The sequence below is a fragment of the Schistocerca serialis genome, chromosome 7, assembly GCF_023864345.2.
Source record: "Schistocerca serialis cubense isolate TAMUIC-IGC-003099 chromosome 7, iqSchSeri2.2, whole genome shotgun sequence".
Lineage (NCBI taxonomy): Eukaryota > Metazoa > Arthropoda > Insecta > Orthoptera > Acrididae > Schistocerca > Schistocerca serialis.
In genome coordinates, this window is record NC_064644.1 from 289842483 (window position 1) to 289857154 (window position 14672).

Below are 14672 nucleotides of genomic sequence, written 5' to 3' on the forward strand. Positions count from 1 at the left end.
TGTGAAGTGTGTATAAAAATATTGATTAAGACCAAACAAATCAGACTGAAAGTCAATTGTGAAAAAAATATAAAATTATTTACAAAAATATATCGTCAATACTATGGTAGGGAAAGACAATAATGATGATAAACAATATCGCAGTAAAGAAGAGGGTGAAGTAAAACATTTATATCTCTGTACAACTATAGAAGATGGAAAAGATAAGTTATTACTCGCTCTTCTGCTGTTTCTGATTCTCATGTTACTATTGTTGGATAGAGATTGTGTGTAGCACTGAACGCTAGCGGATGTTCCTTTTGTTATTTCGACTAGATGATAAAAAAAGGTGTGTATCAGGTTATTGATGGAAATATATGTGTAAAAGTGAGTTCATTGTATTATTTCAAGAACATGCCAGTCATTAATCACAATGTTTTAATTGAAAAGAGAGAATAATTAGTATTTTTTAGCTATCAAGAAGACGAAAGCAGTGATTGCTGACTGGCAACAATTGGCTGTCATTACGCGGCGGACTTCATATTAACTTTTCTTACAGCTTTCCACAAGAGCAGAAGTGATAAAATAATTTTAAAACATCATTTAATTTAAATCTGAATAGTTCCATGAGTTAATTTTGTGAGAGTTCAAATACTTTCTAGGGTGTAGAAAAATATCCACTACTAGTCACAATAAAAGGTTATTTATTTGTCACATGACCGGTTTCAGGCTTGTGCCCATCCTCAGGTGTTTATACATTCATGTACATGTTTATACTGTTGGAGATCACTGTATACATACAAAAAAATTATTTGCTGGTGACTACACAGATACAAGTGGGACAATTATAAGTGGTAAGGCAGCATTTGACGAAAATATATGTGCACCTACATAAAGCTGAAGCACCATTATTACAGTTATGCTGTGGTGATAGTTTTGCCACTTTCACTATAGTGAAATATGAAGCTATACTTGGTAAAACTGAAATATGGACGTGACAATGACAATAAATGTGTAACTAAGTGGCAAAACTATCGCCACAGCATAACTGTAATAATGGTGCTTCATCTTTATGTAAGTACAGATATATTTTCATCAAATGCTGCCTTAACACTTACAATTGTCCCACGTGTATCTGTGTAGCCACCAGCAAATAATTTTTTTGTATTTATACAGTAATCTCCTACAGTATAAACATGAACATGAATGTATAAACACCTGAGGATGGGCGCAAGCCCGAAATCGGTCGCGTGACAAATAAATAACCTTTTATTGTGACTGGTAGCGTATATTTTTCTACACCCTATAAAGGAACAGTCATGGAGTCCGACAGCATCCACTAAGGATAGAATTCATCAAATACTTTCAGAGACACCATTTGTCGTAGATCTGTGAACTTTGGCCTTGACTGTATTTAGATGAAAACCAGTTATGATAATCTTGTAGGGAGCCTGACGCTCATTTAAATTGAAAACAAACTTTTATTTTGGCCTCCTATAAGATACTCTGCTTCTGACAGTCTCACCTACATAAAGAAAATAATTAATGCTAACCTCTTATCTTGCTTAGTATCAAAAAACATAAAACCAATATAGAATATTACACTATAAAGTGCTTTGTCAGCAAGTGACACCTCAGGTGTCCCACGCGACACGCCTGTTTCTCCTCTGGCACTACATCTCAAAGTAGCAGCCAGCTGACGACTGACAGTGAGCAACATGTCTTCTGGAGTTTGTGAACTGCGGGCAGCTTCTCCTGTGTCCACACACACAACATGCATAGACCCTATTCACCCTACTAGTGACATCCAAATGAAAACAATAGGTACAAAAATAATGATATAAAATTAGTACTGTTGTCTTTTAGACACAGATGTGCCCTAGCCAACTTATTAAAAACAGAAATACAAGCTGCTCAAAAACACTGAGCCTGTACTGACACTTGTTCACAGCATAATCGCAAACACAAACAAATGATCTGTGGTTCTAGTGGTACACAAGTGAAGGTTGATGCCCAACTGGTGACAACGACATGCCCTTCCCTTAGTTTATAATTATTTTGTATCATCTCGACATATACATAACTGTGCACAAACTGTGTATTTATCACCACAATTCCTTTTGAATCACATGATTCAAAGTCCAAGTGATTACACTCATTTATATACTTTAAGATTTTTAGTCACATTAGTTTACGTTCCATAGACATAAATAATTAATTTAACAATTATTGCTTTTTCAGTCTTATGCATATTGCAAAATTGGGGAAGTTAGCACTAGACGAGTTAAGTTTTATTACACTTCATTTCTTCTTAAGTAGAAAAAAGTGAAAAGAGGGACTGAAATCAAGCTTTTGATGAATGCAGCTTCTACTGGTAGCAATAATAAATACAAAATGCTTTTACAATGTGTAAAAAGGAACTATAAACACCAATCACAACTGCTAATACTTCATTAATAAAGTGGAACATGTCTGGTAGGAAACATTCCATTTGCAGAATGCTGGTACATCAAACAATGGAAAATCCAACAATATTATGACAAGGAAAGTTGCTACTCACTATACAGCGGAGATGCTGAGTTGCAGGCACAACACTTAAAGCTTTCGGGCAATGGTCTTTGTCAACAACAGACACACATACGCATCCACACACTCACGCAAATGCAACTCACACACACGACTGCAGTCTCAGGCATCTGAAACCACATTATGAGCAGCAGCACCACTACATAATGGGAGTGGCAACTGGGTGGGGGAAAGGAGGAGGCTGGGGCAGCAAGGGGTAGGGACAGTATGGTGGGGATGATGGACAGTGAAGTGCTGCAGGCAGGGGTGAGGCGGGGGGGGTGGGGGGGGGGGGGGGGGGGAGTAGCGGAAAAGGAGAGAAATAAAATAAATAAATAAAGATTCGGTGTGGTGGTGGAATGATGGCTGTGTAGTGCTGGAATGGGAGCAGGGAAGGGGCTGGGTGGGTGAGGAAAATACAAGATGGATGTAAAAATATTATGGAAAGGATAGTTGCTATTCACCACACAGTGCACACACTGAGTCGCAGGAAGGCAAGACTGTCAGAAAGTGGGCTTTAGGCCAACAAGGCCTTCGTCTGAAATAGACAACAACTCCCCCACCCCCCCCTCCCCCACAAACGCAGCTCACATGCACACGACCACAATCTCTGGCTGCTAAGGCCACCTTTTTAACAGGCAGTGATATGGGGGCAGTGGATTGGATCATGATTGGATGGAAGAGTTCAATGGTCTTTGGTTGACTCTGATTGGTGGGTTGGTGATGAAAAAGCGTTTCCACTGTAGGGATCAAGAGAAGGAGAGAAGGTCTTTAACAAGCCATGCATGATTGAATTTGGGAGTGGGGCAAAAGGTGAGGCCTTTGGAAAGAACACATACTTCTCCGGGGCTAAGGCTTTTGGAGGAAAGATTCAAAACTGTGTTTTGGGTCTGTTTGGATTCTGGATTATGTATGATGGTGGGTGGGAGTTTTTGAGGGTGGGCTAAATGTAATAGGTCTGCAAGACAGGGTTTGTCAGCTATGAGGGATGTGGGGGTAGTTTGGAGGTGGGTAGTTGTAATCCAAGGCGGGAGTAGAAAGTAAACAGGGTGGAGAGTTTTTTGAGGCGGCATTGTGCATGTTGCTCTAGGTCCAGGAGTGCAAGAGTTTCAACGTGTGATGTGAGATCAAGGAATTTGAGACTGAATAGAAGAAGAATTTTGCGGATGTAAAGGAGGTACTCCATTAGTAGGGTAGCACTTGACACAGTCACATCGATTAAATATTTGGGTGTAACATTGCAGAGCGATATGAAGTGGGACAAGCATGTAATGGCAGTTGTGGAGAAGGCGGATAGTCGTCTTCGATTCATTGGTAGAATTTTGGGAAGATGTGGTTCATCTGTAAAGGAGATCGCTTATAAAGCACTAATACGACCTATTCTTGAGTACTGCTCGAGCGTTTGGGATCCCTATCAGGTCGGATTGAGGGAGGACATAGAAGCAATTCAGAGGCGGGCTGCTAGATTTGTTACTGGTAGGTTTGATCATCACGCGAGTGTTACGGAAATGCTTCAGGAACTCGGGTGGGAGTCTCTAGAGGAAAGGAGGTGTTCTTTTCATGAATCGCTACTGAGGAAATTTAGAGAACCAGCATTTGAGGCTGACTGCAGTACACTTTTACTGCTGCCAACTTATATTTCGCGGAAAGACCACAAAGATAAGATAAGAGAGATTAGGGCTCGTACAGAGGTATATAGGCAGTCATTTTTCACTCATTCTGTTTGGGAGTGGAACAGGGAGAGAAGATGGTAGTTGAGGTACTAGGTACCCTCCGCCATGCACCGTATGGTGGATTGCGGAGTATTTATGTAGATGTAGAGGTCATTGTGAAAAGAATGGTGGCAGCTGGAGCTGGGTAATTTGATGAAAGCCCATTCGAGGAGATTCCATGAGCCAAGCAACAATGCAGGGACACTATGTGGAACTTGGTTATGGCTAGAGATAAGGATACTTTTCTGTATTGACATTACTATGTATAGTGTCTGTCCTTCTTTGTGATCTTTCCTGTGTTTCTCTCATTGTTTTACAAACCGCACTGCACGCTCTACTTACGAGCCACACTATATCAACCATCTTGGCCACACACAACAGACAACCACAAGACTGCACTGATTGTTGGTGCAGTATCTTACGTCCCACATTACTCCCACCGATATCATTAATCCTATACCTTCAAACTGATCACTCTTCCTACTTCACTCTCGTATTTTAATGTGTTACTTCCTGCTCCTCCTTGTGCCACACAAACTTTTATCTCATCCTACCAACACCTCCCCAGCCCCCACTCCTCCTCTTCTCTATCCCAGTTCGCATGTACTAGCTTCACCTTATCTAGGCACATCTGTTATCCACCTTCCTCACACTTATCCACCCACAGACCTGGAACCCACATTACAATCTTTTTATTTATTTTTCTTTTATCTCATTGTGTCTTCACGGCAATTTCAGTTGCTGCCTTCCACTGTCGGCCTACTCCCACAGATTTAATTGCTTTTCCCCTTACTTCATCCATTTTATCTTTTTCATGATTGTTCCCACTTGTTTGGGTATGTTTGTGATTTTTTCTGGACACATTTCTATGTCATTTATCAATCCTTAACCCTCACCAACACAGTCCTGCAAAACCACATCAATCAGGCCCAAACCTCCTCGCAATACCTCCTCTCCATCCGCAAAATTCTCCTGCTATTCAATCCCAAATTCCTGGATCCCATATCACACACAAACTCTTGCCCTCCTGGATCTAGAGCAACATGCACAATGCCACCTCAAAAAAACTCTCCACCCTGTTCACTTTCTACTCCCGCCTTGGATTACTACTATCCAGCACCTCTACAACAACCTCCAAACTTCCCCCAAATCCCCTCATAGCTGACAAGCCCTGTCTTGCAGACCTATTACATTTAGCCCACCCTTAAAAACTGCCACCCACCACAATACAGAAACCAGAACTGAAGCAGACCCAAAACACAATTGTGAAATTTTCCTCCAAATGCCTTAGCCTCGCGGAAGTATCAGTCCTTTCCAAAAGCCTCACCTTTTGCCCTACTGCCACATTCAATCAAGCACAACTTGTTAAAGACCTTCTCTCCTTCTCCCGGACCCTACAGTGGAAACACTTTTTCACCACCAATACACTTTCCTGCACCGACATAATTTCTTCCTACCAATATTTGACAAGACATATGTAATAAATACTCACTCCACACACAAATGAAGAGGTTCCATTGATTCCGTTCCAGTGTTTGGCTCAATAAAACCCGATCCTTTACCTCTGAGTGTCACCATGGCACCTGTTTCATTACGTATGTAAAGCAAATTGGTTCCATTCTGACCAATAAGCCTGTTGCGTAAATCAAATGCTGGAGGGGCATGTTCTAGTCCAACCAGAACCTTCTCCTGTAATAAAAAATACAAGGCAATTTGTGTCTGTTGTAAACATTACAGCAGCAGCAACATACAAATATCTAGAACAATATTAGATTGGTAAAAAGTCATAACCATGAACAATAAGCAGTAATAGCACTAGCAAAATTAACTCCTTCAATCTCTTCCACATGACTCTAACTAGAGCCAAAATTTGGAGTGGAGGATAGAGACAGATCGCAGTAGTGTGTAGGTCTTTTTTCTTTTCTATCTTTTTTAAAAAAAAAGGATGAATTGGGAAGAAGTGAGGAAGATATAGTATCTTACTCTTTCCAATTCTGACATAATACAATCTACGTAAGCAGTAGCTTTCATAAATGTCAAGAATTGTGTTAACTGAGGTACAATAATGCTTATATTCCATAAGAAAGTAAATGTTTGTTATAACACATGTTTATTTAAATAGAATATTTCAAGAATGATTAGATACTGCAAGTTGAATATTTCTTTTATGACCCAAAGATCATCTGAATTTGACCAAATTCGATAGCCAATTATATAATAATAGGTACAGCTGTGTATTATGTGGTGCAGTTCCTGACACAGTAGCTCTTTTTCTTCACTTTGATATCAATTAGATTGCTTGATTGAACTGCTGTGTCACACACTGACTTCAAAGATAATAAATTCTCATGAAATGAAATAAATTTCAGAGAAGCTTCTTACTTCTGATCCAATTGACATTAAAAGTAATTGTATTATATCTTACAAAACAGATTAACAAAAAAAAGGAGTGTGCTACTTCTGTGTGTCAGACTTTTCCATTTCAAATTGTTAAATTACAACCTTCTTATTCTTGTAAACTTAATGAACCCAGATTGTCCAAACATTTCAGAACCCATCAAAATGAAAAATAATATTGGTTTACATACAGTGAGGACAAAGATCAAAAATTGTGAACAATGTGAATTCCAACCTAAAGTATACAACAAACTATGAGCAAATTTACGAGTGAAATGGGAGCTGCCCATACAGAGTCTGAGCAAGTGATAAAAACAACCAAACACCACAAATACAAAATGTGGCAATGTTGTTATTTTCAAAGCCAAATTGTAGTAACTGTGACAGAAAGTAGTAGCCAATGCAAATATATCACTAAGCTATGTCAATAATTCACTTATGGGTAATCCTAATGTTACAAGGATGGAAGTTTCAAGAACCTGTACCCAACAAAAACATTATGAATCCAGTTACATTCATTTGATCATTTAAGCAAAACCTACCTCCACGATGGACAGGTGCTTAGCATTTTAAATTTATCAGTGCATACATGCAGAGGGAGATGCAGAATGTAAAATACACACAATACATATAAACAACAACATGGAAAGGATAGATGGTTCACACCACGAAGAGGCAGCATGAAGCAGTGCAAGTGCACAGCATACATATGGAAAAGTGTACTGCGCCTAACAATACAGTGTCCATACAAAATAATTACCACAATTTTTGCCAAAGCAATGACAGTAATGGGAACAGTTATAACAGACATCGTTGGCAAAACAAGCAAAACAACTGGTGCCATAGAGAATACATAAGGAACCAATGGCCACATGATCAAAGGAGAAGATAATGGGAAGACAAATGTGTGGCATCAGACAAACAACCTAGAAACAAATAGCAAGGAAGACCGAACAAGAAAATTAAAACAAGGCACGAAAAGTCCCCAGTGACTTGGCTGCTGTACAGATGCATATGATTAATGATGCAATGTACCACTCATCTATTACAGCACTGGAGAGTTAATGGCAGAAGTACTTAACACAGAGCAGACTTATGGAAAGATAACATAGATAAAGTGAACACTGTTAATCATATATGGAGTATTGGCTATAGTAACTGTAGACACAGGTTCTGAATTCTGATCTCTTCTGAATTATTTGAGAAGATACAAGCTGAAAAAGCAGTATTCTCATTACCTGACATCAAGGTTATTAGAGTGTCAGATGCAAAGAAGTAAAAATACAAATCCAGTTAGAGATGGAGACAGATAAAAGAAATGTCGCACATTCATTCCCGATTGTTGTGTACCTACAGGCTGAATACATGCATGGAACCAGTTTTCTGTGTGAATTTGAAATAAACTAGATTTTATATTAGGAAACTTTGTATTATACATTGAAGGTGAAGAGATGGATATCGCCTAGTTAGAATCATCACCAAGACACAAAAAATTTTGTAAACTTGTACAATTAAAAGTAGCAGGTATTGATCATGGGCCACCATAGATTGTAACTTCAAGAGAACTGACAAAAGTAGGCACACAAGCAACAATTTGCACCAAGTTCATGGAATCAGACTATGTAGAAGAGGTATGCAGAACTGATTTGTGTAATGTTCCTTATAACTTGCCGACATTTGATGAGTAGTTAGGAAACATCAAAGGGTAGAAGAGGACACTGGACGTCACGCACCCCTACACCACTCACCTTAATTATCTATCTTGTTCCTTGGGTGAAAAGAGCAGAAGTCAGCAAGGATACAAGGCAGATGTTAAATTGGTAAGTTATTGGGAAACTGACAAAGGACATATTCTGAGCCAACATTATTTTGAGCACTCCTCATAACGGCACATATATACTGTATTCCACACACTGTGAGTATTATAGTTTCACGGTTAATCCAGGCCCATTGCCAAGTTTTCAGAGAATATTCTCCTCTAGAGATAACTAGCACAGAATACACATACACACATTCAGACATATATATTGCTCTGGCCTTGTACCCATGTAGGTGTTGTAGAGGATAAGGGGTTATTTTTAGGAAATATGATGCAAAGTTGTGATTTGGTGTGTTTCAGTGTGCAATGCGCCAGCCTCATGGCAGACAGCGGACGAAGGCTGGCTGGCGCGTTATGCAGGTGACACAATTTTGCAACGAGCATTGGTATGTGTGAACGTGCGCGGCAGCCATCAAAAGCCAGAACGCAGCATTAGCAGAATTACGCAGGCACGGTCCGTGTGTGGCCAACTCATTGAAAACCTTCTAATAAACACAGCGCCACATAACCGGCGGATCCAGCAGTGGTCTGCACTATTTAAGGGCATCAGAGGTGGACATTGGCATTCATTTCGACCGATTGGGCATTCGGTCGCTGTTACGTCATCGTCATCATCAGTGACGCTGTCCCCGAGGATCGGCCAGCGGAGGGTGTTGCCCGCTGCTGCACCGGCGACTCCCGGCGTCATCACAAGCCGCCGCGCCTGCAGGAGGCGTGCTAGGCTGGGCCTCATGCTCATAACCACCTACCACCTGCGCAGCCGCTGACCGAGCGCAGTGTCACGTTCCCCAGACTGTGCGCATCAGCACGTCTCCACCACAACATGAGCGGGGGGCTGAGCTACTGGAAAATGTATTGGGAGAACCAACAATTAAGAGGAAAATTGCCACCTTCTTCTACCCAGCCACGCCTTACAACCACAACCACGTCACTTGCTCCGGTCATCCTATTACAAGTGGCGTTAGTCGGGCAACCTGCGCATCACACACTCCTGTTACAATTGGTGACAGTGGTGGTCTTCTCCCTGGATTTGGAGGAAACTGTGGCTGGTAATCGATAAGGATTTGTGGCACCTGAGAGGGGCAACAATGGATCAGCAACTCCTGCAACATGACAAGTAAGTGCCAATTTTTCGTTTGGTGGTTTGTCTGAACTGTAGCATAGTCCATCTTCCCTTCCTGTTCTTCTTTCCGGGCTTACTGTAGTCTAGATTCAATAGCTGGTAGTGAAGGAGCAGTCTGTGTCAGCCGACGTGGCTATTCAGCAGCTACTTGAACGAGTGTCGGAATTAGAGATAGAGCTTGCTCAGTCTAAAGAAGCGAGCAAGTAATGATTTCCTGTTAATGCAGTAATTCTTGACACTAACGCTGCGTCTTTGGTCACCCCTTTCTCGGGAAAAGCTGGGGGGATGTTATGATTTTTTTTGAGAACCTTAGCACAGCCGCTAAATTGGGAAATTGGAGTGCAGAAACACTTTTGCATGTGGCTAAGTTGAAAGTAACTGGGGATGCCAGGGCAGAGCATACGTTACATGCCATGAAGAATTAAGGGATGCTCAGACATTTGAAGTATTCAAAAAAGGGTTGTTGGAAAGGTATCGGAGGAAAAATACGTCTAGATATTATCGGGAACAATTGAATAGAATGTATCATAGGAATGGGGAATCAATAGAAGCTTTTGTAGATCGAATTCAAAAAATTAATTTAATACCTATGAGCTAATGGATTCCAATAGGGTTAATGAAGCCATTCTGCAGGAAGCTGAGCAGAGGGCACTAGGTGCATTTTTGCGAAGAATACAACCCGAAACCTTCCGCAAGATTAGGATGGAATTCCCTAAGACTTTCAATGAGGCAGTCGGAATCGCTGTGACGTTAGAGGAAGTTGAAGCAGTAACAAAGATGTGGGACAGGAAAGCAGTGTTTAATGCAGAAATAAAATGTTTCAGATGTGGTCGGATGGGAGACATTAGACGTGACTGCAAGGAAACGCAGTGCAGGAAATGCAGACGATGGGGTCATCGGGAACGTAATTGCAATGGGTCCTAGCAGAAACATGATAGGTAACCACAAGGTGGGCTCGCCCCCTGCAGTTAAATGGGACACGGAGTGGTGTGTCCACTACGCAACACCCCGGGTAAGGATTAATGCTAGTGCAGAATCTGTGGCAGACTTTTTCTGACCGGCCTGGTGAGGGGCAGACCATGCAAATTTTTATTGGGTACAGGGTCCCAGGTATCCATGGTGAGTAGAAATGTACTCGGTAAAGTAGAATGAAAACCACCACACTGGGCGTTAAGTGGCGTGGGTGGGGGACAGGTGAAGTCACTCGGATCAGCGGTGTTAAACCTCCGAGTGGAAATGAGGAACTTCCAGGTGAAGGTAGAAGTTCTTCCAGTTGTTGGCAGCAGCTATGATGTCATACTCGGATTGGATTTCCTGGTTGCACATCACACAAAAGTTAACCTGTAACAGTGTACAGTAGAACTGGACGGAAAACAATTTCACCTAGGTTCTGCGCCTGAAAAACCATTACTGTTGCAAGGAACCGCCCACAAGTCGAGTGGGCCACCTCAACTGTGTACTAGATCCCTTAGGGTTAACTCACGGGATACTATACTGAAAGGTACAGGGAAAATAATCTGGGCAGATGTTGGAGCTAGCGTGCCGGTAAATTTGTTGTATGTCGTTGAACCTGTGTCTGAGAATGAGCCGCTGGATAAAATGAAGTGTTTTATGCGCCATAGCGCGTCCTACGTGCGGGAGATAGAATGAAAAAAGGTTGTGCCTGTCAGTGCTGATAATTTTGGCCTTGAAGAGGTGCAGTTAGCACGGGGTACTGTAATAGCGAATCTGGAGACAGTAGGGGAAGATGAACTGGGTAAGGATTTCGCAGCAGATTACACAATGCCAGGAGTCTGTCAGCTGGTCCGCACTGAGGGGTACAGTAGCACATTTAGAAGAGCAAGACAGAGAAGTCATGGAGAACCTTTTGACGGAATATAAAGAGTTATTAAATTCTCATGTTCCACTGCCCGCCACACCGTTAGTTCAACATTACATCCCCACTGGACTGAAGCACCGGTGTATAAACAACCATATCGTGTTCCAAAAAGTTTACAGCCTGTCATGGAAGAATTTATTAATCAACAGCTTAGGGATGGGATAATAGAAACCAGTAGTAGTCTCTGGTCCGCTCCTGTCATAATAGTGGGTAAAAAAATCACCTGATGGGGACAAGGCATATCGTTTTTGTTGTGATTATTGTTTCCTGAATCAAAAAACTGTATTGGATGCATAACCAATGCCTAATGTCACTGAAACTCTGGATAATTTGGATAAGTGTCGGTACTTCACGACCTTGGATCTTCGAAGCGGGTACCACCAGTTGGAGGTCGCCCCGGAAGACCGACCAAAGACAGCTTTTTCAACACCTACAGGTCATTTTCAGTATCAGCGAATGCCTTTCGGACTCAAAAATGCTCTGGCAACCTTCCAACGGTTACTAGATAGCGTGTTACGAGGGCTGAAACCTAATCAGTGTATGGTATATTTGGATGACATAATTGTTTTCTCAAATGACATGCAAGAACATGTGCGCCGTTTGCGTGAAGTTTTCGATCGTCTGAAAGCAGTGCGGTTACCTCTTCATATGGAAAAATGTCATTTTTTGTTGCAAGAAGTCAGTCATATTATAGGACAGGAGGGTATCCGCACAGATCCAAAACTTGTAGAGGCAGTAACGAATTTTCGGAAACCTACAAAAGTAAAAGAGTTGCAGTCTTATTTAGGTCTCATCAATTTTTACAGGAGGTATATTCCAAAATTTGCAGAAATTGCAAGGCCCCTCACGCAGTTGTTGAAGAAGGGAGCAAAATTTCACTCGTCAGCAGAATGCGAAGAGGCCTTTCAAAAGTTAAAAAGATTTGTTAACATCCAGGCCGGTTTTGGTTTTTCCAGATTTTAGTAAACAGTTTATATTATCTTGTGACTAGCAATTTTGCTTTGGGTATTGTATTATCTCGGGAAATAGATGGGCAGGAACACCCGATAACATATGCTTCCAGACAGCTGAACATTGCAGAAAAAAATTACTCAACAACCGAGACGGAGTTATTGGCATTAATTTTCGCAATAACCTATTTCCGGTGTTATTTGTATGGACGACGTTTCAAGGCGATTGCTGACCACGCAGCTCTTAAGTGGTTGTACAGAGCTTAAAGAACCAATGAGCAGATTAACTAAGTGGTCTTTGCGTCTTAGTGAGTAAGTTTTTGAAGTGATTCATTGACCAGGTAAATCGCATGGAAACACGGATGGTCTGAATCGTAAAGTATGTGCCATGGAATGCAGAGGAATAAATGAGAATGAATGGGAGGAGGCACAAACGCCGACACAGATTGTCAACGATTTACCTCACAGCGACAGTTCGTCGTTGAAGACGGGGTATTGTACCGTAAAACTAGGAATGGTCCATGCATAGTCGTACCAAAAAAATTGCGAAGCGAAAATTTAAGGCAAGCACATGATTCAATGTTTTCTGGTCATTCGGGTCGAAGAGCAACGGAAAGGAGGGTAGCACAGAGTTATTGGTGGTCAATGCATAGGTAAGATGTCGATCAGTATGTAAAGAATTGCATTCCACGTGCTCAACGGGCGGAATTGAGTCATCAGAAAATTGTGTTGCAACGACTACCGGAAGCAGATAGACCTCTCCAATTACTTGGCGTAGACGTCTTGGGACCGTTTGTGCAAACACCAGCGAGTAATCACTACGTTTGAACAGTAACAGATCATTTTTCGTGCTATGTGTATGACAGCTATTCCGGACCAGCGAGCCGAAACAGTGGCTCACACCTTGGTACATCAATGGATATTGAAATTCGAAACACCTGAAACTATAATTACAGATCAAGGGTCAAACTTTATGTCCGATTTGATGAAACAGTTATGCAAGTTGTTGCATGTAAACAAATTGAGAACGAGCATGTTACACCTGCAGGCTAATGGTCAGACCGAGAGAGTTCATCGTACAATAGCTAACACAACAACTGGGATATCCTATTGGCGTTTGTAACCGTGGCATATAACTCAAAAGTGCATGAAAGCACAGGATTGTCTCCGTATGAAGTACTGTTCAGTCGGAAGATGCCATCTCCGGTTGAATCGCTCAAGACTCCACCAGAAACCGATATTTCGGCTGTTAAGGATTTATCCACAAAGTTGAAAACAATCTGGTGGCAGGTGAAAAAAATGAACACTAAAGCGTTAGACAGACAGGACAAAATTCACAATAGAAATTACCCAAACATCATGTAGGACAATGGGTGATGATGACTAATCCATATGTGCCAAAAGGCAAAACAAAAAAAATTGTATCCCGTTATCAAGGTCCTTTCCAGGTGATCGAGATGACATCGCCGGCGAATGTAAAATTACAGCTTCCGACTCGCCCTACTATTTTGCATGTGAGCTGAATTAGGCCTTTCAAGGGGAATTTTGAGGAACTTCCTTCATTGTCTGCAGTAACTTCTAGTGGAGAGAAATATGAATCTAAGAAAAAGAATAAGAAAGGAGTAGATAAACAAGAGAACCAAGTTAATTGTGGAAGCGATTAGACATGCTATTATACTCTTAGGCCACGCGTAAAAAGGAAGAGCTAATATGAGTTGTTTTCATTTGTTTCTCAGGAGGCATGACGTTCTGGAAAGACCAGCAGGTCCAGCGTCATGGGTTGTGCTGAAGAGGGAAGGTGTGCACTACCTGTCACCATAGTTATTCTGTTTTGCTGTTGCAACTTAGCTGAGGCCTTGAAGGTACGTCCTATATCAAATGGTGTTTTGTTCTCATGACAAGCGGATGTAATTATGTCCGGACATCAATGGACCTTAAGGGTGGACTGTAATATTTGGACGGTTGATGACGAAATCTGTAAATCAGAGGATACATTTAATGAACTTCATTCCATGGTGGCTAATCAGTCAACGCTTAATGACACACAGGGGGAATATCAGCTACTACGATCAGCTCTTGCACGCTTACAAGCTCAGTTGCTGCAAACTGCAGGGTTAATCCCGCATGTCCGTAGGAAAAGAGGCTGGTTAGACGCAGGTGGCCGTATCCTAAAACCTGTTTTTGGAACCGCTGACGCAGAAGATATTAAAAGTATTAATGAAATGCTACGGCAGTTACATGATAATGT

General features: G+C 41.5%; 1 protein-coding gene across 5 annotated transcripts in view; it reads right to left on the reverse strand.

The window, feature by feature from the left end:
- The window catches only part of LOC126412848 (uncharacterized), a 309701-nt gene that overhangs the window by 174461 nt on the left and 120568 nt on the right, over window positions 1-14672 (reverse strand). For all 5 annotated transcript variants that reach the window (XM_050082699.1, XM_050082700.1, XM_050082704.1 and 2 more), the window contains one exon: window positions 5749-5945. In XM_050082699.1, the coding sequence (XP_049938656.1) occupies window positions 5749-5945 (197 nt within the window). The remainder of the gene's footprint in view (window positions 1-5748; window positions 5946-14672) is intronic.